Source organism: Oryza sativa, chromosome 8 (assembly GCF_034140825.1).
Source record: "Oryza sativa Japonica Group chromosome 8, ASM3414082v1".
Classification (NCBI taxonomy): domain Eukaryota; kingdom Viridiplantae; phylum Streptophyta; class Magnoliopsida; order Poales; family Poaceae; genus Oryza; species Oryza sativa.
Genome location: NC_089042.1, coordinates 28,005,705 through 28,033,249, shown reverse-complemented (window position 1 = coordinate 28,033,249; position 27,545 = coordinate 28,005,705). Strand labels below are relative to the sequence as shown.

General features: G+C 41.5%; 5 protein-coding genes and 1 non-coding gene across 7 annotated transcripts; 4 read left to right on the top strand and 2 right to left on the bottom strand.

Annotated features, from left to right (window-relative positions):
• Positions 1 to 264: 264 nt before the first annotated feature.
• On the top strand, positions 265 to 2,124 carry LOC4346295 (manganese-dependent ADP-ribose/CDP-alcohol diphosphatase-like). Its single transcript, XM_015793427.2, has one exon. It carries the CDS (start codon positions 736 to 738, stop codon positions 1,753 to 1,755), a length of 1,020 nt encoding a protein of 339 aa, XP_015648913.1. The 5' UTR covers positions 265 to 735; the 3' UTR covers positions 1,756 to 2,124.
• Positions 2,125 to 3,780: 1,656 nt separating this feature from the next.
• On the top strand, positions 3,781 to 5,648 carry LOC4346294 (28 kDa ribonucleoprotein, chloroplastic). Its single transcript, XM_015794960.3, has 4 exons — positions 3,781 to 4,321; positions 4,460 to 4,561; positions 4,893 to 5,174; positions 5,316 to 5,648. The coding sequence occupies exons 1-4, from the start codon at positions 3,851 to 3,853 to the stop codon at positions 5,376 to 5,378; spliced, it is 918 nt and encodes a 305-aa protein (XP_015650446.1). The 5' UTR covers positions 3,781 to 3,850; the 3' UTR covers positions 5,379 to 5,648.
• A 296-nt stretch (positions 5,649 to 5,944) lies between these two features.
• LOC4346293 (protein-L-isoaspartate O-methyltransferase 1) lies at positions 5,945 to 8,611 on the bottom strand. 2 transcript variants are annotated; one of them, XM_015794961.3, is made up of 4 exons: positions 8,322 to 8,611; positions 7,560 to 7,833; positions 6,806 to 6,970; positions 5,945 to 6,370 (listed from the first exon to the last, which is right to left on the bottom strand). In XM_015794961.3, the coding sequence occupies exons 1-4, from the start codon at positions 8,394 to 8,396 to the stop codon at positions 6,120 to 6,122; spliced, it is 765 nt and encodes a 254-aa protein (XP_015650447.1). In that variant the 5' UTR covers positions 8,397 to 8,611; the 3' UTR covers positions 5,945 to 6,119. The 2 variants fall into 2 exon arrangements, with proteins under 2 accessions (XP_015650447.1, XP_015650448.1); XM_015794962.3 differs by having other exon boundaries at positions 8,391 to 8,611.
• A 775-nt stretch (positions 8,612 to 9,386) lies between these two features.
• Positions 9,387 to 10,868, bottom strand: LOC4346292 (KDEL-tailed cysteine endopeptidase CEP1). Its single transcript, XM_015792741.3, has one exon. It carries the CDS (start codon positions 10,744 to 10,746, stop codon positions 9,589 to 9,591), a length of 1,158 nt encoding a protein of 385 aa, XP_015648227.1. The 5' UTR covers positions 10,747 to 10,868; the 3' UTR covers positions 9,387 to 9,588.
• A 4,644-nt stretch (positions 10,869 to 15,512) lies between these two features.
• TRNAR-CCG (transfer RNA arginine (anticodon CCG)) lies at positions 15,513 to 15,585 on the top strand. The gene has a single exon. It is a non-coding gene; the product is annotated as a tRNA-Arg (tRNA).
• Positions 15,586 to 17,652: 2,067 nt separating this feature from the next.
• On the top strand, positions 17,653 to 26,961 carry LOC4346290 (phosphatidylinositol-3-phosphatase myotubularin-1). Its single transcript, XM_015794784.3, has 19 exons — positions 17,653 to 17,836; positions 18,193 to 18,267; positions 19,193 to 19,267; positions 19,590 to 19,658; positions 19,783 to 19,852; positions 20,296 to 20,345; positions 20,504 to 20,784; positions 20,871 to 20,944; positions 21,214 to 21,277; positions 21,362 to 21,427; positions 21,889 to 21,988; positions 22,076 to 22,207; positions 22,607 to 22,770; positions 23,219 to 23,303; positions 23,671 to 23,904; positions 24,503 to 24,562; positions 24,653 to 24,717; positions 25,439 to 25,718; positions 25,985 to 26,961. Exons 1-19 carry the CDS (start codon positions 17,789 to 17,791, stop codon positions 26,474 to 26,476), a joined length of 2,484 nt encoding a protein of 827 aa, XP_015650270.1. The 5' UTR covers positions 17,653 to 17,788; the 3' UTR covers positions 26,477 to 26,961.
• The last annotated feature ends 584 nt before the right edge of the window (positions 26,962 to 27,545 follow it).

The following is a 27,545-nucleotide window of genomic DNA, read 5'->3' as shown; positions in this document are numbered from 1 at the left end:
CCACATGTAAGTGAAACAACGATCTTTTTTTTTTATCCCCTTTCTCACTCCGTCAGGTGGCGGCGGCGGAGCCGCGTGGACGACGAGGCAAACCATACGGGCAGTGTGGATGTTGACATGGCTGGTGACGGTGATGCTCAAGCCGAAGCACGATCATCGAGCTGTTTCACTTACATATGGGTCCCATGTGGTTATTTATTTATTTTTGCTTATTGTGCCACGTTATCCAAAACCACCTTCAATATTGTCTCATGACTATATTTGTACCGATTTTAAAAAATAAGGGATACGTCATATGGTTTAAGGATATGATTTAAACTCGACATCAAGACGAGGGACCTAAAGTTTACTTATTTATAGGAGGAATGAAGCCACTGCAGTGATTCTAACGCCTAAGCAGATGCAGATACTATTTCAATTTTTTCTGGTTGATCTTTTTTATTGAAATAAAATTTCTAGCTGAACATTATTATTACTAGTACAATTTTTTTTTTCTAAATATTACTAGCCATCGATTGTGCCACGTGATGGCCGGACCACCGCCCACTTGCACTTGCTTTGTCGTTGCCTCGCCGGCCATCCCCGGAAACGAGCGGCCGGTGGACGCGGCGGATACTCTTCTTCCTCCTCCCCTCTCCTGGTCAGGTCACTGGCCAGTGGTCACAGCTCGCCGGAGAGGAAGACAAGCTTGTGGTGGTCGCCGGCCGATTGGCAATCATTCGGCAACGACGACCGATGCTGGTTCAGCCGCCGAACGCCGTGGCGGTCCGGGCGACGGCGGCGGGCAAGGAGCCCCTCTTCTCGTTCGGCGTCATCGCCGACGTGCAGTACGCCGACATCCCCGACGGCCGCTCCTTCCTCGGCGTCCCCCGCTACTACCGCCACAGCCTCACCATCCTGCAGAGAGCCGTCCGCTCCTGGAACGCCCACAACCACAAGCATCCCGTCGCCGGCGGCGGCGTCCGCTTCTGTGTCAACTTCGGCGACATCGTCGACGGCTTCTGCCCCAAGGACAGGTCGCTGGCTGCCGTCCAGGCCGTCGTCGCCGAGTTCGACCGCTTCCATGGCCCGGCCTACCACATGCTCGGCAACCACTGCCTCTACAACCTTCCCCGGAGCAAGCTCGTGTCGCTGCTCAGGATGCCGTCGGGGCGCGCCTACTACGACTTCTCGCCGTTCCCGGGCTACAGGTTCGTCGTCCTCGACGCGTACGACTTCAGCGCCGTGGGATGGCCGCGCGGCCACCCGGTGGCGGCGGCGGCGAGGAGGTTCTTGGACGAGAGGAACCCGAACGCGGACAAGAACAGCCCGAGCGGCCTCGCCGGCGTGGACCGGCGGTTCGTGATGTTCAACGGCGCCGTCGGCGAGGCGCAGCTGCGGTGGCTGGACGGCGTGCTGCGCGGGGCGGCGCGGCGGCGGGAGGCGGCGGTGGTGTGCAGCCACCTGCCGCTGCACCCCGGCGCGGCGTCGCCGTCGGGGCTGATGTGGAACTACGAGGAGGTGATGCGCGTGGTGCACCGGCACGGCTGCGTCGCGGCGTGCCTCGCCGGCCACGACCACAGGGGCGGCTACGGCGTCGACGCCCGCGGCGTCCACCACCGCACCCTGGAGGCGGCGCTGGAGTGCCCGCCCGGCACCGACGCCTTCGGCCGCGTCGACGTGTACCCCGACGGCCTGACGCTCGTCGGCGCCGGCAGGATGGGCAGCACAGACATGCGGCTCCAGCTCCACTCCCCAGTGACTGAGCTCAGCTAGCTAAGCTAAATCCTCTCTGCTGCCGCCATTGTGCTAATGCAACTGTTGTAATAGTGGCAATGTGATTGACAGCACGTTTCATGCATCCCTAAAAAAAAATAATCTAGTGTCCAATTGATGTCTCGTCGTCGTCCATGTCGCGCGGTTAGAAATCAAAGTCGTTCCGAGGAGGAAGACGAGAGGCAGCGTGGGCCCGGTTCGGCATAGAGGGGGATGCGGTGTTGACCAGTCCAATTTATCCACGTGTAATTTTGCTATATATTTATCAATAATTTTTCTCTAAAAAAATAATAAATATTGTAAATTGCATGTAACTATAATGTAACTTATATATAACTTTCATATAATTTTGAACCGTTATATTTGTTTCAAGATTTGTGCAACAGTGCAAGTGAGGAATTAAAAGTCACGGCGTGTATACATGTGAGATGATTCGTCTCTACGACCTCCGTTTCACCGAAATAATATATTACGGAGAGAGTTCTAAAAGTCCCTCCGTTTCACAATGTAAGTCATTCTAGTATTTCCCACATTCATATTGATGTTAATGAATATATCAATATGAATGTGGAAAATACTAGAATGACTTACATTGTGAAACGGAGGAAGTATATTGTAGTTACATGCAAGTTACAGTGTCATTACATCACAATTGCACTAAAATTATACTCCCTCCGTCCCATAATACAAGAGATTTTAAGTTTTTACTTACAATGTTTGACCGCTCGTCTTATTCAAAAAAATTTGTGCAAATATAAAAAACGAAAATTTGTGCTTAAAGTACTTTGGATAATAAAGTGTGTGTGTATATGTGTGTGTGTGTGTGTGTATATATATATATATATATATATATATATATATATATATATATATATATATATATATATATATATATATATATATATATATATATATATATATATATATATATATGCGCAAGCACACCGTACTGCGGACTCTAGCGACGACTAGCATCACTAGCCTCTCCGAGGTGTGCATATGCACCATGCGACTGCCTGGGCAAAGAAGAAGATAAGATTGATATGATATACACGACATAAGAAATAATTAAGTAGTACTAACCACATGTATTCTGGTGTCTCAGATTGTACACAGGATCTGATCGATCTCGTATGGCTATCGCCGAATGCATTGTCGCCATCGAAAAGGCTTTGCGCGAGATCGACGAGTGATTGATGCCGCCTGGGTTAGTTCAACTATTGCTGCATCGCACCGTCGACTAGTCCCGTCCCGTCGCGCCGTTGCCTTGGAGGACGATGACCTGCATTTCCGCCACACGATGTTGCCGATCGGTCTACACCGCCGCCGCGCCGCGCGTGCAGGCCGCCGCGCCGGGATCACGCCGTCACCTGCAACGCAGCCATGGATCGACGATGAATCTCGCTGCTGTTGCGGAATCGACGATGAATCGCCGCCGCCTTCTCCGAGTTCTATTATATCGCGGTCTCTCCTAGTGACCTGATTTTCGGATCCGATGCACTGGTGGAACGAGGAATTGTACTCAGGTCATTCCGGTTTCCGTGGCTAAATTAAGGGGTACGTAATTTTTTTCTTGTCAAAAAGTTAAACGGGTCCGCTCGTTAATCCGATATCAGGATCCATCGAAGCTAATCACAGATCAACGGTGGATGATAGCAGGTGTACATACTCCCATGTGTGTGTGTGTATATATATACACATTAACATCAATATAAATGTAGGAAATACTAGAATGACTTACATTGTGAAATGGAGAGAGTATGTCACAAAGAAAATAAATAATAATTCTAATTTTTTTTGAATAGGACAGAGTATCTTTTTTAAATTTTTAAAACTTTCGAAAATTTGTGAACAAATGTATTGGTGATCCCATCCACACATCATACGGCGGTTGGCTCATTTCCTTTCCAAGAAATGGGCCGGAACGGACAGTTGGACGTGGAAGGCCCAAAATCAATTGGGCCCAGTAAGGAGCCCACCCTACGTTGCGCGGCGGATAAAGAGGGGGAGGGCGACGAGCGCCTCAAGCTCCAACAGTAGCGCTAGCTTATCCCCTCCTACTCCCCCCCCTCATCCTCCTCCTCCTCGCTCGCCCATGGCCATGGCCACCACCTCCGTCACCTCGCTCGCGATGGCCATGGCCGCGGCCGCCTCCGCCGACGCCACCCAGGCCCCGCACAAGCTCTCCGCCCTCCCCTTCCACCACCTCCTCTTCTCCCGCGCGCCGCCCCTCCTCCGCGCCTCCCGCCGCCTCCCCCTCGCGCCCCTCGTCGCCTCCTCCGACGCCGCCGCCGCCGCCGAGGCCGGCGTCGAATGGAGCGAGACGGAGGAGGCCGATGAGGGTTCCCAGGAGGAGGAGGAGGAGGAGGTGGTCGAGGAGCAGGCGGAGGCGGAGGAGGAGGTGGTGGCCTCCGTGGAGGAGGAGGAGGAGGAAGCGGTGGAGGAGGAGTTCGCGGCGGAGCCCCCCGAGGAGGCCAAGGTGTACGTCGGTAACCTGCCGTACGACGTCGACAGCGAGGGCCTCGCCCAGCTCTTCGAGCAGGCCGGCGTCGTCGAGGTCGCCGAGGTGAGCCTACTCGCGCGCCAGCCCACAATCAATTTCCCCCTTCTTCTTTTTAACAGAAGAATTGCAAGATACTATTGCCAATTGCATAAATTCTCAAGGCTCAGTATTTCCAATTACCCAATTATTGTTTTTATTTAGGTCATTTACAACAGAGAGACAGGGCAGAGCCGTGGATTTGGGTTCGTTACCATGAGTACGATTGAGGAAGCCGACAAGGCCATTGAGATGCTTAACCGCTATGTGAGTGCATTTCTGAATTGTCGTTTCTTAATCCATTGAAGTATTTTATTTTCACAATTTTCACCATTCGCACATGCTGCCGTTACACATAAAATTGGAAGTACCTTGATAACTGAAACAATTTATATTATCTGATCAAAGGGTAAAATTATACTGTTGGTACATCTCATTTAGGTTAACCATTGTGAAATGTTCCCATACCCGATGAACTGCGTTCAGTAAAACTGAGCTCGAAGATATTTCTGTCATAGTGATAAAATGATAGTACAGAAGAAATTGTATAAGTTGCACAGTGTTCTCAGCTGCTGGCTGATAAATTTATGTTTTACAGGATATCAACGGAAGGCTTCTGAACGTAAACAGGGCGGCTCCAAGGGGCTCTCGTGTGGAGAGACCTCCAAGGCAGTTTGCTCCTGCTTTCAGGGCTTATGTTGGCAACCTGCCATGGCAAGTGGATGACTCTAGGCTGCTGCAATTGTTCAGCGAGCATGGAGAGGTGGTTAACGCTTCGGTTGTCTACGATAGAGAATCTGGGCGTTCTCGGGGATTTGGTTTTGTTTCCATGGCCTCCAAGGAGGAGCTCGATGATGCTATTTCTGCCCTTGATGGACAGGTGAGGACGGCACCATCTACATTAAGCATACACTTGAATATCACCATTATAACGAGTATGGCAAATATGGAGGCTCTATAAGCTAATACCGTTTCTTTTATGCTTCTTTTATTATGCTCAATTGTTCATGATGGATTACAGGAATTGGATGGCCGCCCACTTCGAGTGAATGTGGCAGCTGAGCGACCACAGCGAGGCTTTTGATTCCATATGGCGTTGGGGAGCATGTCTGCACGTTTGAACAAGAATGCTAAAGTGTTATGCGTTAAGGCGGAAGCTGATGGTTGTCATTTACAGAGCGCGCGTTAGCTTCCTGATTTTGAGTCCTCCCGTCCTTTTTATGTGTCTTCCAAGCTGATGTTATGTTAAATTATTCTCAAAAATATGAGTTCAACTTTCCAAGTAGGATATTTATAATGATGATGTCCTTAGTATTTTTTTTCCGTGATAATCCAAAAGTTCACTTGTCGACCATATATCTGAGAAAAGGAGCAAATGCATGGCAGCAGCCAGTGCTTACCCCTATGCATTATGCTTATTTTTTCTCTTTCAGAAATGTTGTTCTCTGGATTTGCAAGAACCAAATACTTTGATAAACTATTGTTCATATAATGCACAGGAAACCACAATAGTCATGGACACTCCAATCCCTTTAATGTCACAAAGCTGATCAAGTCTGCAGGATACGTTACATCTAAGCCAACCGTGTTGTGAAGATAACAAATATGTCATGCACATTGTAGTGGAAACACCATTAGAGGCAAAAGAGATCAACACAAGCACATACTTCCATGCTTCATGACGAACCAACATCCAACATTGTTGACAAGCACCAAGCGATTCACACATACGGTAGGACCAATTTATGTACAATAATAACATCTTGATGTAACTGGGATCACGCATTGAAGGTTTTACATTCAGCAGAATATTATGGTAGTGCATTCAGTTAGCCTGCAGCTGCGCATCCTTGCTTGTGAGGGGCACATAGCGCACAGCCGTCTCATCTCTTATGCTGACCTTGCCATCCTGGTTCTTGTCCACCACTTTCAGCTCCTGGAACATAGTCCCAACTGGGATCACCATTCTGCCACCGGGCTTTAGCTGCTCAATCAACGCCTGTGGAATCTGCGGTGCAGCAGCTCCGACATGGATGGCATCATAGGGTGCGAGCTCTGGCCAACCTTCTCTGCCATCTGTATCAGTTACAGAGATCGATTATTGTTAGGTAAATAATGTTTTGGAATATGAAGTACTGCTGAAGCCAACCCGGATGCACAATATAAGTTTATGAGATGGATGGGCAAAGTTGCTCCAAGTCTGTGTCTAGAAAGCATAAGTATCACAGATGAAGAACCACTCACTGTTTGGTATGGATAAAAAGATTCTCTTTGAAACCTAAAACAACTTGTTACCACGTTAGACCCGACAAAAGTAACCCTTTAAAACAAATTACAGAAGTTCAACATGTTTATTTAAAGTATCATTTAACCCTTGCAACTAAGCCCTTGTCTACAAAATTGTACTCTACGCTGCAATTCAGTTCAGACCTTGGCACTTCAGCATGTTTGTCATTACTACTAGTGGAGAGGAAAGTGAACAATTAAAAGCTGCAAACTTGCGCTACTTACCGGTAATATGTATACTGAGGGATCCATCAGTTAACTGTGGAGCCGCTGCACTTTTCTTGATGTTTTCAATAGACGAAGTAACCAACTCTGGGATATGTTCAACACCAACTGCTCGCCCTTCTGGTCCAACCATAATCGCGAAGCAAGCTGTTAGGTACCCTGTGCCTGTTGAAGTTATCAAAGATACGTAAATAAGCAATGCGAGTTGACAAACATGTATAGAAATTTGCTATCTGTTGAGCATTTCAGCTAGGAAATATTAAACAGGTCGGCAGTCCTGAATCAATATTTAATTCCATAAATCAGTATGACAGAAAAAAAGATGAAAGAAACCAACATTACTACTGAATCTTTGTGGTATAGGGTAGGGGCCAGCCCATCATAGACCACATGAATACATACCCTCACGGAAAAGCTGTGAGATGAAGCTAAATATTGTTTTTTCCACATATGTTGGCAAACATTTCTGCATTTCAAAGCCTAAAGTGTGCAGTGATAAGTACATCTATTAGATAAGATACTACTCCACTGACAGATCTTGGGTAATGATAAACCTATAGTTGAAGTTGTAACTCAAAAACAAAAGCAATTCTATATTTTGGCACTTAAGATTCATAACATAGTTTTGTGAATGAGAACATCAAAACTCAAAAGTGTTTCTGTTGTGATGATACATAATTGAAATGATATTTTAGGAGCATAGATAAAACGTTGAAGTGATTGAGCGAAACTGAATATATGAGATACGGGAGACCTGATCCAACATCCAGAGCACGCATGCCAGGCTGAAGGTGCTTCTCCAGGAGCTCCAAGCAAGAGGCGTGCATGTGAGGCGCAGAAATGGTGGCGTTGTAACCGATGGGCATCGGGCTGTCGAAATAGGGAGAAGCACCAGGAGGCACAAACAGCCCCCTGTCGATGGTCTCCATCACCTGCGCGACCTTGCTCGACTTGATAATCCCGTACCTCTGGAGCTGCTCAACCATTGCCTTGTTCTTGTCGCTAGCCCCGCTTGACCACAGTCGGTGCTGCAACAGTATCAGCACCAGGAGCAACATGAAACGGTTCTTCCCAGAGAAAAACAGCAACATGAGAGATGAGGCATATGAGATTGAAATCAATCCCCTTCAACGCTCTAAATGGCACTCGACAACTATGGTTGGCACATACACTGAAATTTGTTGTAGATTATCTTATCTTATGTGAATCAAGATCATCATCAAATATCCCAAAGGTACAAAGGAACTAGTAACAATTAACAGTCGGCATAAAATTCTAATTCAATTCGTTGTAAGTCCATAATCAAATGTTGGAATCAGGCTGCCGGTGGTGATTAGAATTAACAATAACTGACAAGGTTTTAGCCTAAATTATGGAGAACTCTCCCCATAATTTCGCTAATTACTAGTACCACAAGAACTCAGACTAGCGAGTAATATAGCCTTATTAGGACTGGATCAACAATTAAGCACAGTAAAATCACAATTACGTACTAGCAATTAAAGAAGATACTCACGGAGCCCGCAGATGCTGAGGATGATTTGGAGGAGGAGGAGGAGAAGCAGGAAAAGATGTAGCGGAGTACCTCCATGGCGAAAGTGAGAGAACACTCGATCGGGTGGTCTCTCCTGGTTTAATCTTAATCTTGGGGCCGATTGGGAGCGCGCGGGTGGGTCGCGGTGCAGCTGCCTTTGCCGGTGCAGCGGCGGAGACGTGGGGGATGTCGCCGCGGGAACCGGATTCCCGCCGCGGCAGTGGCTGGTGGCTGGCGGTGGTGGTGGGGGATTGGGAGAGAGAGAGAGAGATGGATTCTTCTCAAACCACCTAGCGAGAGAGAGGTGTAGGTAGCTTGTGGGCCGATTTTATGGGCCTAATCCATGGGCCGGAAGAGCGTTCCCATGGGCTAGGCCTCCATGTGGCCGCTCGTCATGCCAAACCTGAAACCGGCGCCGTTTCTTCCCAACACAATAGTCTTTGTTCCGGTAAAAAAACGCAAGAGTTTTGTTTGAGAAAACTAAAATTGATAGATTTTTTTAAAAAAAATCATTACAGTCTAAGGGTACGAAGTACGAACAAATGAATCTTTAGACCAGCACTCTAAGAAAATTGTTATGTATGAAGGACACCATTTATAAATTTAAGAAGCGTGTGCAATTTTTTCTAAGAGAAGGGTATTTTTTTACTCGGCCTCTATATCCAACTGGATATATGCAGCATTTTTTTTAAAAAAAATACTCCCTCCGTTTCGAAATGTTTGACGCCATTGATTTTTTGGCACATGTTTGACCGTTTGTCTTATTCAAAAAATTTAAGTAATTATTAATTTTTTTCCTATCATTTGATTCATTGTTAAATATATTTTTATAGACATATAATTTTACATATTTTATAAAAGTTTTTGAATAAGACGAACGGTCAAATATGTGCTAAAAAGTCAATGATGTCAAACATTTTGAAACGGAGGGAGTAGAAACTTAGTTTGAAATTCACTCCTATGGAGATTTAAACTTAGGACCTTATGTGCTACACAGAAGTGTGTGCAAATGAAAATTGAAAATTAGAAAATATCGGACAAAATTCATACTTAACAATCTTTTTCAAATTAATAATCAATAATCATTACACAGCGTAAACATAATCGAGCTAGATTGCAAAAAATACGAGCATGCAATCAAATCAACTACAGGTGATTAAATTAACGAACTGCTTATTTTGTTACGACGTCGATCAATCGCCTCCAAACGGTAGCCAGTTACTGTTGTAAAACACACAATTAAATGAGCTTAGAGTTCGTCGTGGTGGCGGTGCTCCTCGTCATCATCATCTTCGTCGTCGTCGGTGACCTTCTTGATCTTCTTGGGCGCCGGGTTCGGCGAGGTCTTGATGGGGTAGGATGCTTCCATGGCGATGCCGCAGAGTCCCTCCTTGGCGGACACGTCGCGCTTCATCCGGATGTAGCCCTTCTCACCCCAGTCTGCGCCCCACGAGTTCCTGACGATCCAGTACTTGGTGCCGTCCACCGTCGTGCCGTAGCCCACCGCCGCCACGCCATGGTCGAGCTCCGTCCCGCATTTCCCGGCGAACACCCCCTCCGAGTAGAACTGGAAGTGCGAGCCCCCCGCCTCGATCGCCACCGACACCGGCTGGTTCGCCACCGCCTTCTTCAGCGCCGACTCCGAGTTCGCCGGCACGTCCTCGTAGCCGTCGATGGTGACGGCGGGGGACGACGCCGCGGAGCTCTTGCAGGAGCTCTGGCGGGCGCGGTACGGGTAGGCGGAGGAGGCGGCGACGCCGCCGTGCTTGGCGATGTACTGGAACGCGTTGTCCATGAGGCCGCCGTCGCAGCCGGCGTTGCCGGTCTTGGTGTCGCAGTCGACGAGCTGCTGCTCCGACAGCGCGGTGAGGTTGCTGGTGCGGATGGCGTTGATCCCTTCCACGGCGGCGATGGTCGAGAACGCCCAGCAGCTGCCGCACTGGCCCTGGTCCTTGACCGCCCCGACGGCGCCCTTCTCGCGCCAGTCCACCGCCGCCGGCAGGTCGCGGGCGCCGGCGTACATGAAGCCGCTGCGCCTCTCGCCGCGGCCGCGGAACATGCGGTGGTGGGAGACGCGGGAGGAGGCGTAGGCGCGGCGGAACTCGTCGGCGGTCATGTCGCCGAAGCGGTTGAGGCGGAGCTTGTAGGGCTCGTCGCGGCGGTTGAACTCGTGGATGAGGCGGACGTTGTCCTTGAACACGTTGAACCGCCGCGCCTTCTCGCCGAGGTCCCGCGCCACCCGGTGCTGCCCGCGCCACCGCTCGTACAGCTCCCACAGCGCCTCCTCCGACGCCACGTCCTTGTCGCCGAACTCCATCGCGCTCGCCGCCGGCGCCGCCGCGCCCAGCAGCACGACGACGGCCACGGCTACCGCCGCCGCCGCCACGACGACCACTACTCTACCCATCGCAACAACACTTGTGATCACTTAATTGTCACTAGCTAGCTAGCTTAGTAGGTTGAATTAGCTTGTGAGGTGGTGGTGGTAGCCATGGAGGTCAGGGGCTTCTTATATAGAGGAGGATATGATGCTGGATTGCTGGCTGCATATGTGCAAGGTAGAGGCTAGAGCCGATCGAATCAAGGCGTTGCTTGCCGGCAACAGTTTAGTCATCATAATTAAGAGGTCAGGTACTACACTTGTAATGGTTGATTGCTCTCGTGAGTGACACACAGTGATATAGCTAATTTTGGATTATACTTGTGCACCAATGCTTATTGTTGTATGTGCAGTTTTCAGAATCTAGAAGGCTTGCAGCAGTGCCCAATCAATTGGTGGATGTGATGTGATTATGCAGTTGATTATACCATCCTCAGGGTTTAATCACCAGCAGAGAGGTCATGTGATTAACTCGAACAGAAAGATACTAGCATAGAGTAGCATAGAATATGTTGATATGGCACTAATACCAGTGCAGTAATTATTGGGAAGTGGATTTTTGTCTTTCGAGTGTACATTATCTCGTTTTGTGCATGTCATTAAAAAGTTATCAAAAAAATTAAAAAAATTTATCAAGATAGATCAATATATGATATATTTTTTTTAAACATGCGAGTTAAAATTCGACTTATATAATTAAAAAAAATAAATTTGACCGTGAATTACGCATTCTATTCATAGTCAAATTTGTTATTTGTTTCTACTTGTATAAATTGAAATTGAATTTGCATGTTTGTGAAATGACATATCACATATTGATCAATCATACTAATTTTTTTAAAAAATTTTGATGACTTTTTAAATGACATGTAAAAATGAGGGGATATCCTCTTAAGGGATGATTTGAATTTCCCTATTTATTGTAACTTTGGCCGTGTTTAGTTTCCTCCATATTCTCAACTTTCTATCACATCAAAAACTTTTCTACACACATAAACTTTCAACTTTTTTTTCCAAACTCCCAACTTTCTTCAAACTTCCAACTTTTTTCAGAAAACACACCCTTTACTTAATTGGACGGAATAGCAGTTGTTGGTGGCCAGGTACTGACTACTGAAGATGAATTTAACACTGAATACACGTAGGTACTTGGACATGCTCGTTTTTTAATTCATCGACAGATAGAATTAAGCTTAACTGCAGTAGTTAATTGATAAAGCAGCCGATTGATTAGTCGTATAAACCAAGTGTTTCTGTTAGTTTCGCAGTACTAACTAGTACTACCTGCGATGCTGCGAATTAAGGGGGGTGTAGATTATGCGGGAAACGCACAAATAAAGAATTAGCGAGGCGTTTACGCGACGGCCATGTAAATATACAGATCAAGCTTGTGCGACACTATCGATCACCAATCCACTTACTCGAAAATTAACTCAGATTCTAATTCTGTCACCACTTAATAACTGAACCTGAACTAAGCTATGTTAATTTACAGATATAAATATGCAGAGCTGAATTTCAGGGCCAGATATCTGGGAAAATTTTGGATCGCTCGTCAAGCAAAGCAAGTAGCAGAAACAAAACTGAAAAGATTAAAAATTAGAGTATTGTAATGCCCCAGCTTAGCCAGTCAATTTAGGTCAATCCTAATGTTCCTTGATTGTGGCGTGAGATTTCTTCAACAAGTAACCTGATCGAAGTCGAAGAAGGAAGGAAGGAAAGGAAGCAAGCAAGCGTGTTGATTTCCTCCAGGACTGGTTCCATCAACAGCTGATGGCGACATGGAAATTAAAGCATTTCCATCAACAGTTGGAATGTTGGATGCATATGTGGCTCTGCATGTCTTAATGTCTTTCTCTCTGTGCTGAATAATGATCAGGAGATCGGAATCGACTAATTAATACCGAAATGCCAATCTTTACGCATGAATCTCATTTATCATCAGGTCCGTTCGTGTGTTTGTGTTGGATCGGCACAACTGTATTGATTGATTAATTGAGCTTCCTTTCAGATTCAGATTTCATCAGCCACGCTGGTACATGCAGCTTCTAACTAACTACTGTCTACTACCAGTACTGCATTATGCACAAGAAAGTGAATTACGATTTTTTGTTTTTGACATAAAGAGCTAGCATTAGCAAGATAAAATCCTGAAGCAATAGAAAGATTGGAAGCATAAGATCTATAGCTTGGGGAAACAAAATTCTGCATTCATCGTTGTCACTGAAAATCTGGGGGCAAATGAGAATGGCTGGCTTTCCTAGCTCTGCTTTCTCACATGGATCGCTTCGAGTGGCACGAAACCCATTATTCAGGCTACGTTTCGATCGGTTCCCAGACTGAGCAGGATGAACAAGCAACATCATCAGCGAGGCAGCGACATTCTGCAAGTATCTGGTGGCCTTTGGAAAGAGAGAGAGACAGGAAAAAAAGAAAGCATCGAGGCTGTATATTGAGCCTGCAAACTGATCAGATTTAATCATCTATGTACAGTCATTACTGAGCAAACTTAGCGAGGATGGCGAATGCATTTTGTCAGGATGATATAATCTTGTTGAATGACGCATGCTGATTTTTAGTTAGGTGTCTAGGTGACGCTTGTAGGATGGATACAGATGAGAATTTCAGAGCTCTGATATCTGTATATATCTTGCGGAGAAAATACTAGTAGCTGCTATCCTGCCTGCCTGCCTGCCTGCCTGCAGATGACCCTGCTCATGTCATTCAAGCTTAAGTGTGGGGGATAATCTTATTCTCATTCACAACTCATCCCAGATATCTCATTTCTCATAGCTCAAGTTCACGTGATGATCCCAACTCAGAGCAACCCCAGAATATACTACCTCTGTTTTTTAAATAGACGATGCTATTGATTTTTTTATCAAATCATTCGTCTTATTAAAAAATTACGTAATTATAATTTATTTTGTTGCGAGTTATTTTATCCCTTAAAGTATTTTAAGCATAATTTATACAAACATTTGTATAAATTATTTGAATAAAATGAATGGTTAAATATGTATTCAAAAATTAACAATATCATCTATTCAGAAACAGAGGGAGTATATGCTTGGCTTGATTTCCTAATCGAACCTGTTAGATATCGGAAAGGCTCATGTCGCTGTTTGCCTGTTTAACATGGGGATTTAAATCTATTATATTATTAAAAGAATAGAAAAAGGAGTCTCCACGTTCGCTCTCATGGCCTAGAAATTCTCACATTAATCGGAGAAAAAGAAAAAAGACAGAGTCCATATAGAAATACAATTTAGAAATAGCTGAAATTCGGAATTAAAAAATAAGGAATATTAGAAGAGGAGACTAGAGTCCATATAGAAATACAATTAGGAAGTAACTGTAATTCGGAATTAAAAATAAGGAATATTAGAAGTAGAGTATAGAGTCCATATAGAAATACAATTAAGAAAAAAAAATAGAAATTCGGAATTAAAAAATAAGGAATACTGGAAGTAGAAGTAGAGTATAGAGTCCATATAGGAATTTAAAACTAACTAAAATTCGAAATAAAAAGGAGCATCCACGTTCGCTCTCATGGCCTAGAAATTCTCACATTAATCGAAGAAAAAGAAAAGGCAGAGTCCATATAGATATATAATTTTGAAATAGCTGAAATTCGGAATTAAAAAATAAGGAATATTAGAAGAGGAGACTAGAGTCCATATAGAAATACAATTTAGAAATAGTTGAAATTCGGAATTAAAAATAAGAAATATTAGAAGAGGAGACTAGAGTCCATATAGAAATACAATTAGGAAATAACTGAAATTTGGAATTAAAAATAAGAAAAATTAGAAGTAGAGTATAGAGTCCAAATAGAAATACAATTAGAAAATAATAAAAATTCGGAATTAAAAGTAAGAAATATTAGAAGTAGAGTATAGAGTCCATATAGAAATACAATTAAGAAAAAAAATAGAAATTCGGAATTAAAAAATAAGGAATATTAGAAGTAGAGTTTATAGTCCATATAGGAATTTAAATCTAACTAAAATTCGGAATAAACATAATAAAATTAAAAGTAGTGTTTAGAGATCATATAAAAATACAATTTACAAATAACTAAAATTCGAAATTAAGAAAAACATGGGAAGAATAGTTTAAAGTCAATATAGGAATACAATTTAGAAGTAACTGAAATTTAAAATTAAAAATTAAAGAATATTGAAAGATGAGTTTAGAGACCACATAGAAATACAATTAGAAATAATAAAAATTCAGAATTTAAAAAAAGAAATATTAAAAGACGAGTCTAGAGTCCATATAGGAATATATATAATTTACAAATAACAAAAATTTGATATTAAAAATAATTAATAACTAACACATATATAAAATACAATATGCATATTACACATTAGTAGTTTAGTAAAGTTATTGCAAAATTTAAAATTATGTTGTCATTTTAATATATTTGAATAATATAATGAGAAAATATATATACTATTACATGAGAGAAAATATAATGATGCTAGCCGCGAATCTGCGCGGGCCACCATAATAGTTAGGAAGTATAGTAAGATGGACGGGCTGACTGTTTCTACCAGTTCAGATTCTACAGCCCACTGGTATGGGCCCTGGGCTAGGAATATGGATGGTGATTGGGCCGAAGATAGTTTATTTCTCTTCTCTCTCGGCCTATAGTCTTAACAATCTTATCTTACGTGTTTTAAAGGCCCAACACGACCAATTTTGTCAAAGATCACGGTTAGGTAGCAGATTAAAAGAAAATAGTAACATTTTAGAGAGATATAAATACCTGCACAAGCAGAAAAGACCGCGTGGCCTAATGGATAAGGCGCTCGCCTCCGGAGCGGGAGATTGTGGGTTCGAGTCCCATCGTGGTCGTGTTTTTTTTTAACCTTTTTGAACTTTCCAACTCCTCCGTATTTCTGTACTAGTATTTCTTTTTTCCAAACTAATTTATTTCGTTGCGTCGTACATTATGAGTATATCCCAATTGTGTTCACGTGTGTTTTATTCCTTACTCCATTTTATATAATATAAGCTCCCTAAGCAGCACAAACATCGTCTAAAGGACGTGTTGCGGCTCCACTACTTTAGCTACGGTGCAAAATAGTCCCTTCGTATTTTAATGTATAATACAATTAAAATATTTAAATATAAAAATATTTATGTCATGTCTAAAGGGCATTTATTATAATTATATAAAATAAATAATCATTATATTTTTTTAATAAGAGAATGGTTAAACGTTAGTAAAAAAAATAAACGGTGTCATATATTAAAATACAAAAGGATTATGTATTTTTTGTCAGTGCAGTTATGGTAGGAGTACGTTGTAGCGCAACGTGCAGCTGAATACGGTCTATTATAATAGATATTTAATGTTATAATCCCATGATATAGCATTTACAATATGTATGATGTAAAATATAGATATTTTTATGTAAACGAGATGATTAAGCAGACGCCATCAACGAATGCCTTATCCTATCTTATTATAAAGTTATCCCCCACTAACTTCTTAAGCTTAACATACAAAGATGCCATATCATCATCCACTAACAAGATGCCACATCATCATTCACTAATTAACAAGATGTCACATCATCATCCACTAACAATCATCGCATTTAAACATCATGCAAACATGCTATATCTTTATAGTTTTTATAATTTAAGAGTTTTTCAAATACAAACATGTTAAATTATCATCCAATATAATTCACATAATGTTTCAATGTATATATTCATGCAAAGATGCCACATCATCATCCACTAACAATCATCACATTTAAACATCATGCAAACATGTTATATCTTTATAGTTTTTATAATTTAAGAGTTTTTCAAACACAAACATGTTAAATTATCATACAACATAATTCACATAATGTTTCGATGTATATCTTCATACTAAATTCCCGCAGCAATGCGCGGGGTTTCACCTAGTTTTTATTATACAAGCTGCTCCTTACGAGATAATCCTAATCCGTCACCGCATCTATCTGAAAATAAATAAAGCGGTAAATCAGGTAGCACCGTGAAAAAGATCACGTTTATGTTGATTATTTTGAAATTAGAAGGTCTTCATAAAAAAAAATAGATGGTCAACCGGTTGGATTGAATCCCTCCTGACCACATGAATCTCTCAACTCATAGAAAAAAAACATCATCATTAGATAACATTTCATAATCTCATTCATGTACCAACCACACATCTCCATCATCAAATAGAGTAATTATCCTTCTGTGCCAGGTATTCGAAAAAAAATAATCCTGATTTACCAGAGCAGTTGTAAACAATTTTAGTCTTTCATCATTTATCTTTTGGCTCATCAACCGCTACCAAAATTTTTAAAAATTAAAGTTTAGTTTTCAATTTTTTAAACCAAAGTTTGTTTTTATTAGCTTTTGAATCGCCAAAAACAAAAATATAAGTTTTTTATCCATAAAAAAAAATAGCATGATTCATATTTTTCCACGTCTTATCAGCAAATGAGTATATGACTAAGAAACTATAAGCAGTATAAATATTTAACGTCTAGGACTGATCAAACTTTTAAAACTATGGTAATCTCAATAATGTCTCAAACAATTAGTTCAAAAAGATAAAAGAAATCATATACGTAAAATTTTGCTCGAAGAGTAATACTCCTCTACTCATATTAGTACAATATCACAAACTTATTGTAGATTTTATAAATTTAATCTAATACATTTTTTATCTTATCTTAAATGTCAAATATATTAATAATAGCCATGTGCGTCATTAGACGGTAGTACGATCATACATAAAATCCCAGTCAAAGACAGGGAAGCAGAGCAGAGCAGGAGGAGGAGGAAAACTTGTAGCAAGTGATCATTTCATTTGGTCGCGTTAACTTGTCGTAGCATCAGGCACGCCACATGCTACATACAACAAAAGCGATCGCATGTGTTGTTCGCGTCGCCTCCCTCTCACGACAAGCAAACCCAACCCAAACCAAACACGAGCCGGACGAGACGGAGCGCTCCCTCCCTCTCTGTCGCCCGCGACGCCGCGAAGCCGCGGGCGCCACCGCCGCCGCCGCCGCCGCCGCCGGAGATGGACGGCTCCGGCAGCTGGGACGCCATAGACTGGAACCAAATCAAGGTCAGTTTGCTTCCTTCCTTCCTCGGTGGTGCGCTTCATCCCTCCCTTCCTCCTGCCTCTCCATCGATTTCTCTCCTCGCTCTCCTGCCTGCGTCTTCGCGGGTGTGGCTGTCTGCGACGACTGCGCTTGCGGGAGGGGAGCTGGCCTGTGGGTTTGGGATCCTCATGCGCGGGCGCGGGGCCACCGCCTGCCGCGCGGAGAGGCTTCATCTTCTCTCCTCTCCTCTCCCGATAAGTGCGCGAGTCGTTGCGGGGGGCGGTTTTGATTTGGAGATAGGGTTCGGTTGCTGTTTTGGGGGTGATCTCCGATTTCACGTTTTGTTTCTATTGATGATTTTGTTCTCTCCGCTTTCTAGGAGCCGAGGCCGCCGCGGAGTTCGTCCCGGGGCATGGAGGACTTCCTCCTCGAGGATGAGGAGGTTTACGCCCAGGTAATCGCCTCCTTTTCCCCCACATCTGTGACTGAATTCCTCCAGTTTCGATGTGCAAGCTTCATTTCGGACGGAAATCTCCGAATCAGTTGCGTGACGTGGTGCTTTACTAACCTTGCAATATGCTTTGTCGATTGCCCTTTGGATTAACTCATCAAATTCATTCATTACTGCCTAGAATGATTCGCCGGACTATCCTGATTGCAATGCACCCATCCATTCCCTGTTCACTGATAATAAGTAGGCCATTCACAATTGACAATTCTCCTCTCAATAACACAACCGGGGCAGCAGAATCTGTCACAATGGGCAGCGCATTTCTAGTGCTATTGTTCAACTGCAGCAGTACAAGTAGTACACCAATTGCCTATCACTCATAATCTGTAGGCCATTCACAATTCTGAATGACACAACCGGGGCAGGATAATCTGTCACAATGGGTAGCACAATTTTAGTGCTATGGTTGAACTGCGGTGGTACAAGTTTAAGTAGTACACCGAACGGGTTCTAGGCCGCTTACAGTGGAGTTAATGGAAGCAATAATGTACCTAGTCTGGATGTACATTTTATCAGGGAAACTTTTACGTAAACACTAACGATTTTTGCACATTTTCACCTACTAAGGCACACCAATTTTCTGTGCGTAATCTAGTGATCATGATTTCCCACTTTCAAATTTTGATACATTTTTGCGGAGCCTGTCGGCTTCCAGATCATCACCTTTTCAAGGGTATTTAATCTTGGATAGTTGTTTTTGAGCCTTTTGGTTCTTATAAAATCCTAGGGACAATTATACTCCATGAGTTTGTAATCAACCAATGTGTTTCAGACTGAAACCAAAAGCCTTACACAGACAGAAACAGCTGCTTCTGACTTTTGCTCTTTTACATCTCTAATTTGGTCCCTCTTATATCTCCTTATTTAGGGTCATGGTGTTGTTCTACTAAACACAGATGAGGCTGGCATTCTTTCAGTGACAAATTTCCGACTTCTCTTTGTGGTAAGCAATCATATTATTAGTTTTATCACAATTATTAGAAACAATTCGACGTGATTTGGATGCCTCCTGCATGTCTATACAAGTTCATTCTACTATACAACATTCTCCGTTTGTTCCTTATATGTTCTCTCAATTTTTTTCCATCGATTTGAAATATGAATAATGTCTTGTTTGCTTTTTGAGTGGGAATTTAGTATATTATGACCCCTGTTTTTTTTTTTGGCTTGAACTAAGCATTCTAATGATGGACAGACTGCTCCCTCAGTCCTTTCCTTTTCATATTACTCTTGTTCTTCTTTTATAAATGCTACCCCTTTTACAGAGCCAAGCCACAAAAGGCGTTATAGAGTTGGGTACCATCCCACTAACTGCAATTGAGAAGATAAATGATGTAAGTCTATAATTTCCTTCATTGGGAAGTTCATGTTTTCAAGTCTTCTTTTGGGTTCATGGCCACTATTCCATTTTCTTTAATTCATTCTATAAGTCCTTAGAAAATATTGATTCTGTGGCAGGACGTAAAGCTTCAACCCTTGCCCCGCCAGCATGATAAGAAGCAGCCCCGTGAACTTCTTCAAGTCATCGGTAATATATTTTTTTCTTTTTTTACTTTGTAAGTCAGCTTTGAACACAATTCATATATTTACAGTCCTACTTAATCATGACTGAGTAGATCTTGGCAGAAATTTGTAAATAATCTGTCTTGAGAAGGTATTCATGGTGTGCCTGAAAGGATCTATGTTGACATAGTATTAATACTGCCAGAGACCTCTATTACATGTCCTCTTGTAATTGAATCCATCTTTCGTTGGTGGGATATGAATTAAAAACAATAATTATCTTCTTGAACCATTCTGTGATTTCTGTGCGATAATGCCATTTTCCTTGTTCTTTTACCATAGTATCGCCATTTTTATTGGTGATTTTTCAGTCTATGTATGTGTTAATAATTTTACCTGACATCTAAAGTAGTTTGCAAATGTATCTTGTTTTGACCTTACCTTTAACTTGATCTTTTTTTCATCCAGGTAAAGACATGAGGGTCATTGTGTTCGATTTTCTTCCTAAAACCAAGCAGGTAGAAATCCTGTTTCATTCTAATATTCTTTTGTATTATATTTTGTTCTATTCTCCATTTGTTGGGTGATGCATCGTTAAAACCTCATATGGTCTCATACTTTGTTATGTCATGTATTTTAATCTTTTGTGTTTCATTTCTGTTACTTATCTTTTCAGAAAAACGAAGTGTTTGATGCTTTGAGAAGATATAGCAAACCTACTCATCTGTGGGATCTATATGCATTTTCTTGTGATCCCTCCACTGTTTATCAGAAATCTGATCCAAAGATGCGGCTCTTGAAGGAATACCATCGCCTTTTTAGGAAATGGTTCCCGCATAGTGGATCCGAGTTCGAAAAAGACTTGCGTAATGAATGGTGGAGGGTAAGTAAAGTAAATTCCACCTACTCACTATGTTCGACGTACCCATCTGCATTGATTGTGCCAAGGAGCATAAGGTACTTTTATACCATTCATAATATCTTGTGGTAATTTTATTCTCTTACACATGCTCAGCACCAACATTTTTTTTATTATCTGTTAGTGATGAAGATTTATTGCAAGCTTCTTCTTTCCGATCCGGCAGACGCTTGCCTGTTATTTCGTGGTGTGACCCTGGTATGCATGCTTACGTTTTGCCAATAAATTTCATCATTATTCTCTGCAGTCTTATGCTCCCTATATTTTGGAAAGGCTGATGACTGTTGGTGAATGGTCTTATGAATTATGACCTCATTGCCATTCCTTTTATATTTATATAGTTCATAATTGTTCCGCTACTTTCAGATTTTGGGGGTAACACTGTAACATCATTAATATAAAGTATCATGTTGGTTTCAGTTCCCTTTATACGACATGCATAAAACTTGAGTGTGTTTGTGTTACAGGGTCTGGAGCTGTTCTGGCAAGGTCATCTCAGCCATTGGTAGGATTGATGATGAATTTTCGGAAGTGAGACCATATCCATCTTAATTTATTTGATGCATGCACTGACTTCTGAATGCCGTTGGTCTAAACATATGTCATTCTTTGCAGCAATACCGATGAGAAGCTTGTTTCTGCTCTTTGCACCCAAATTATTGATGCCACTGGGTCTCTAAGGTAATGGAAGTATACATCATTTCATTCTATGTTTGTTAGTCTCTTCTGACATCATTGAAATATTGTCTTCTATAATGTTGCTATTTCCACTTACTGGCTATATTTTTATAAGTTGTTTGAGCTGCTGTGTTCCTAGAAGCTAAAGTGTAGCTGATATTTTTATTGATTGTGTTCTTTCTTCCTTACCCTTTTTGTGCTCTTTCTTCATTGTTTCTAAGTATGAGCTACTTAAAAACACATACAGAGATAATGAGTGCATATCTGTAGAATTATTGGGTCTTGACCCTTGAGACTACTTACATAGCATATTTGATTTTTCCTACACTTGCATTTAACAATCGGAATATGTCACAGTAATATTAGAAGATGCAAGTTTGATCGTTTTCCTTTGATGCCCTTATCTCAATATCTTAAACACCTATGGTTTCAAGTTATATTTCTTCTGATTTTAATGCACACAGGAAGTTATATATAGTTGATGCCCGGCCAAGAGCAAATGCTTTAGCAAATGGTGCAAAGGGAGGTGGCTCAGAGTCAGCATCAAACTACCCAAGATCTGAGGTATATTCTGTATATATTAACTTTTTTTATATACCATACAATTTCTTTACAATTATTTTTTCTCTGTTTATCTGGATCCTGGACCAGGTTCTCTTTTTAGGAATACAAAATATCCACACAATGAGAGATAGTCTTTTTCGCCTTAGGGACTATGTTGATACCCATGGATCAGTATCATCAAATGGAACATCATCAGCTGTATCTCTTGTTGGAGACCGGGTAAGCCTATGGTTTGTCTTGTTGAACTACCACTTGCAGTATACATTTCCTTGATCTAAGGTTAGATTATGCTTGTGCCAGGCCAGTTGTAGGCTTCTCCATACGTGGGCTTGGTGCCAGCCTTTTCTTACGTATCTGAATCCATTACCTGCCTCCCTAGCTGCAATTTACATTGTTTAGTTAAATATGTACTATGAAGTAGCTTCTTAAGTTAGAACTTGGGACCCTTTATTTCTGAATTAGAAATATAGTACACATTATGAATTTTTTGACTAACGGAAGACATGTAAAGTTGGTCCGGATAAGTCCCAAGTGTTACTTTTATCATACTGAAATGCCTATAAGTTCATTAATGACAAAACAGAAGAAGAGGAGATTGACGATCTTTTTTTCTCACAGAGAAATCGTGGATCAACCTGGGGTGGAGGGAATCTGAATAGCATGACACAATTTTCTTCAATGTTAGGGGAGTGGCTAAACCATATCCAGAGTATCATGGTCGGTGCTTCGTGGATTGCTGCACAAATTGTCCAAGAATCAGCTTCTGTTCTCGTCCATTGCAGGTTTTTTTTTCTTCACCAGCTTCTGGAGATGCTCTAATTGAATTGGTTTACTTATTAGTAAAGGGAGAATGCAGAGAATGTTTTTTGCACCTACATTCTTACCTGGGCACCTGACATTTAGTTGAGTCTGTAGGCTAGGTTTGTAATTGCTGGATGATAAGTTTAAGCTCAATTGAATAGAGAAAGACTTTGTCTGGTCACATCTGGGAGGTTGTAATTTGAATTTAACTCAAAATTCAAAGTATAAAATAATTTAAACTAGATGCTTTCCCAAATCCTGATCCCTAATAAGAACTGGTGTGATCTTACACCCTGATTCATGTCTTGTGCATTCAAGTTATGATCCGTTGATTTCATCTTAGTCTGTATGATCTCTATAGTTTTCTTGCTGTGTATCCCTACACATTGCTGATGCATATCAAATTCTCTCACTATTTTGTTTTTGCAGTGATGGTTGGGACCGCACAACTCAGTTGGTTGCACTTGCTTGTTTGTTGCTTGATCCATATTATAGAACGTTCAATGGGTTCCAGGTACAGAGATTAACTTTTATGCAATGCACTAGTAGTAGCAAAATCTTTCAGTTTGATTTTAGCATTATATTTGATGTTTGATATCCCTTTTTGCTAACTGGAAATGAAATGATTTTTTTATATTTATCGCACGGTTGGTGGCCTTCTTAAATTTTGAGATCGAACACACTACTTATTTTGCTTCTTTGTTGCATGTCCATGTTTTTATATTTGATATTATGCACTCTGCACGAAAGCTATATGTACATTCTTCTAGTTAGTGCCAGATACGTTTTAAGTGCTGGTTTATTTCAAACATGTTACTTCAATAACACAATTGGAATTTTCACATTTTGGATATGTAACCCTCTGCACTACACTTCTTTAGGCCCTTGTGGAAAAGGATTGGCTAGCATTTGGCCATCCATTTGCAGAGCGAATGGGAGTTCCAACGATAACTGATAATAATAGTGGATCACAGTTTGAGCTGCTAAGACAACCTTCTCTTGGGACTTTGAGCAATTCACCAAACAGAGGTGCTTTAGGATCATCAGTGTCAACGTCTAATACTACTTCTGGTCAATCCCAGACATCAAACAACTCTTCACCCATACTGTTACAGGTAATCTATTCTTTCTTGGGCGCCCTGTGTTAAAACAGTACTTTTCCAGTCAAATTTATTTGATGTAACTGAGTCTCAGTTCTCCCAATGTACCTCAATTCATAAACAAGCATCAGCAACTGCCAACAGTGAGCTAAATGAATAATGTTTTTTCTTCTTTTATTTTCTCATACACAATCAACCTTTTCTGATTCTGTAATTGGTTTCCTTATTGCCTGTATGGCAGATGTTATACTCTTTTGTGAGGGTAAGCATAAGCTAATACTCTTCTGGAGTTGTATTGTACAAACTGAGCACTGAAGAGTCTGAAGACCGCTCAGCATTTAGGATTAAGTTGCACGCCCTCGCAAATCATGCATGGCAGATGGTTTCCATTTTTATATTGAAATTATTAGTTAATAACAGGCGGTGCTATAGTGACTACTACATTCAAGTGACTGCATTCTGGCTTTTTAATAATCTTCCTTATGAACAATGCGAACCATTATCCATTTGGCAATTCTCGCAGTGAATATCTTGTGATTAAGATATCAATTGTTTCTGTATCACTCAAAACTTGTATTAACCCACCTCAGAACACTCATATCTTATTTTTCAGTGGCTGGATTGTATTTCTCAGTTGTTACGTTTGTATCCATCTGCATTTGAGTTCTCATCTGTAAGTCGTCTCCTCTTTTGCAGCTGCATTACTCTGCTGAAACTAGGTCTCTTCATGAATTTTTATAACCTGAACTGCTTTTCACTGCAGAAATTCCTTGTTGACTTTATGGATTGTGTGTTGTCATGCCGCTTTGGGAACTTCTTGTGCAATAGGTATTTAATCTAGATATCTCATTGCAGCTACTTTCATATGTATATTTTGTGATTGAGTGAATATAAGTGAACGAGTAGAGGAAGCAATCAAATAAAGACATGCGGACATGCTCATGTTTTCATCTGTCCAAAATAATGGAAGTTCTTTTCTGACTAGAGTGACATGCTTAGGTAAATTGAAACATTAGTTGCAGGGGTCTGTTTGAGACTGAGTCTCTCTTTGAGGGTACATGATTTTCGTTTTTTCATATTACCATTGTAAGATTCTACGGTTTTCCATGATGTCATGACTCACGAATGGAAGGCTTTATGCTATATTGCCATCTAGTCAATTAGGGGGGAAAAGAAAGAGCAGTGAAATGTTTCTATTCATCATCTGTCATGATTTATCTGTTGTAAGTTTGTACTGTCTTCTAATGTGTCTGGTTCTCACATTATTTTGAAGTATTAGCTGGCTACATGTGAACAATATAGTTAATAGTTTGCCAGTAATAATGTTAGTTGTTACACCATTCTTAGGCTGTGTAGTCCACTAGATGTGGTCCGAAACTCTTTTGACTGTGTCTTCCCAAAACGGGCTTGTCCAGAAAATTATAGTTTGTTGTTCATGTATGCACCTGTCTCTTGGTAATAAGCAATGTTTGACTCCTTTCTTTTATAGTTCTTGATCTATCTTGTTTGGAAAATATCGTGCATATCTGACTTCAATTTAAAATGCAAGTGAGCGAGAAAGGGAGCAATCTGGTGCTGTAAGCTCTTGCCATTGCATGTGGACGTACTTGGCTGATCTCCGAGCTTCTGGTGGCAGCTTCCATAAGCATCGTAATCCATTCTATGATCCATTAAAGCATAATGGTCCCCTAGTGCCACCTGCTGCAGCACTTGCTCCTACCCTTTGGCCCCAATTTTATTTGAGATGGACATGCCCCATTGAATCTCAAGGTGGTGATCTTGAATCTCAATGGCATGCCATGAATAAAAAGTACACAGAAGCAATGAAGGTAACTAAGTATAGATCTTTATGTATACCTTTAATCATTTTGTTGCTGTATGTCGAGTCATCATAGTATTTTTTTTGTTTGATTTGATCACACAATCTTTAGGAAGTTGCATGGAGCAAGACTAAAGACATAAATTTATGGTTTGAGATAGGATAACCATCATAAAAGGGACACTGGGATGTTTTTTTTTTAAAAAAAATTGCTTTGTGTGTCAGACATCCATCCTGATGTTTATTTCTTGTTTTGTTTTCTCTTGTAATGGACAGGCAAAGGACACAGCTGAATCAAGGGTAAAAGATATTAAAACGAAGATGGAATCTATGCAATTAGAATTACAGAGGGAGAAGCGTGCAAGTAGTTCAGCCTTGGCCATGGCTCAACGTGCTCAAAGGGAGAGCGTTGCCATCAGAAAGGCAGTGCGATCGTTGGGCTGTACGGTTAATTTCGGCACGAATGAAAGCCAGGTGGAGAAAACTGAGGGGCTGACATATTCATTTCGAAGAGACACAGATTTTGAGTCCCAGCACGAAAAAAGTTCCGACTTCTCTGTATCCATCACCGCGATTGAGGACAGCTTGGTTTCAGAAACACCAAGCAACCATATCTGTGAGTCACTCTGCCCTTTCCGCACCAGGGAAGGATGTAGATGGCCTGATGCAGCGTGTGCACAGCTTGGAAGCCAGTTTGTTGGTCTAAAGGCAAATTTTGATGCCTTCGACCGGCTATCGGTACAAGACAGCTATTTTGGTTCAGAATAGGAAGGAGATCTTCGACTCTCCATGCCAATCCAAATGCACTTGGCAGCTGCCAATACTTTTTTTTCACAAGTTGGCGCCTCCAAGTCCTGCACAGCTGCACTAATATCAAGCTATATGCGCGGAAAGCAAATCAAATGATACATGCTTTTAACCATTTTGCCATGAAGTACGCCAAGCTCACTTTTTTTTTCTTTGTTGTTGTTTCTTGGAATACCTCTGTAATAGTCTCTAACTGGGCATTAGGCGTTCTTCACTAGAGGAGTTAGCAACTGGTTAGTAGCTACTGGGACTGAAAATCAGTCCTTCGAGCTGTATATAGAAGGAGATAGATTCATACAGTTAACAGTATAATGCAGGATGTAAAAGGGATAAGGGACATTTCTTTCTTTCTTTTATTTTCATTAAAATTGGTTTAGTTACGTTGGGAATAAAGAAACAATGTGTATCCTGCTTGGTTGAAATAAAATGTGATATGACGGGGGCTATCCAGCTATGTTGTTCGTTCTTTTGTTTCGGTATTTTAATTATATTTTATTTGCACAAATGTTGTAGCCTTGTTTTGTGAGATCAATTGACTTATAGAGCGATATCTTGAGGTTAAAATTAACACTTGCAAGACGATTTTGAGACCTAGGAAACAATGGAAGATAATTTAGGGACTTGTTTATCCCTGTTTTGCTAATATGTATGAGTAGAAACGAGTCAACACACAAGACTACTGAATCAAACGGGAAAAAACAATAAATGCAACAGGGGATGATTGCACAGCAAAATTTGAAATCAATTTATTGCCGTCACCACATGCTGTTTGCATTTGCAGCGAAATATGCTGAAAAACAAGATCATCCCCATGGTTATGTGATCGCGAGTTCAAGTTCAGAACCCAAGCATGGAATGGAAAAGTGGCCATCAAGAATTATAATAGAACGAGCATGCAAAGCAACAGTCAGAAGACCATTCCAAGTACAATCGACAAAACCAATGTTGCGCTGTCAATCCTATAAGAACATCAAGAGCGATAGCAATAAACGTGCAAAATATGATGATCGAACCAACCATCATTATCGCA

Excerpts from the sequence above, each read along its gene's own strand:
- LOC4346290 (XM_015794784.3), top strand. The coding sequence starts at position 17,789 with ATGGACGGCTCCGGCAGCTGGGACGCCATAGACTGGAACCAAATCAAG. Across the intron at positions 21,278-21,361 it reads TTGATGATGAATTTTCGGAA|CAATACCGATGAGAAGCTTG; the intron begins GTGAGACCATAT and ends CATTCTTTGCAG. Across the intron at positions 22,208-22,606 it reads TATCTCTTGTTGGAGACCGG|AGAAATCGTGGATCAACCTG; the intron begins GTAAGCCTATGG and ends TTTTTCTCACAG.
- LOC4346294 (XM_015794960.3), top strand. The coding sequence starts at position 3,851 with ATGGCCATGGCCACCACCTCCGTCACCTCGCTCGCGATGGCCATGGCC. Across the intron at positions 4,322-4,459 it reads GCGTCGTCGAGGTCGCCGAG|GTCATTTACAACAGAGAGAC; the intron begins GTGAGCCTACTC and ends GTTTTTATTTAG. Across the intron at positions 4,562-4,892 it reads TTGAGATGCTTAACCGCTAT|GATATCAACGGAAGGCTTCT; the intron begins GTGAGTGCATTT and ends TATGTTTTACAG.
- LOC4346295 (XM_015793427.2), top strand. The coding sequence starts at position 736 with ATGCTGGTTCAGCCGCCGAACGCCGTGGCGGTCCGGGCGACGGCGGCG.
- LOC4346292 (XM_015792741.3), bottom strand. The coding sequence starts at position 10,746 with ATGGGTAGAGTAGTGGTCGTCGTGGCGGCGGCGGCGGTAGCCGTGGCC.
- LOC4346293 (XM_015794961.3), bottom strand. The coding sequence starts at position 8,396 with ATGGAGGTACTCCGCTACATCTTTTCCTGCTTCTCCTCCTCCTCCTCC. Across the intron at positions 7,834-8,321 it reads CCTCAGCATCTGCGGGCTCC|CACCGACTGTGGTCAAGCGG; the intron begins GTGAGTATCTTC and ends ATACTGTTGCAG. Across the intron at positions 6,371-6,805 it reads CCTCAGTATACATATTACCG|ATGGCAGAGAAGGTTGGCCA; the intron begins GTAAGTAGCGCA and ends TAACTGATACAG.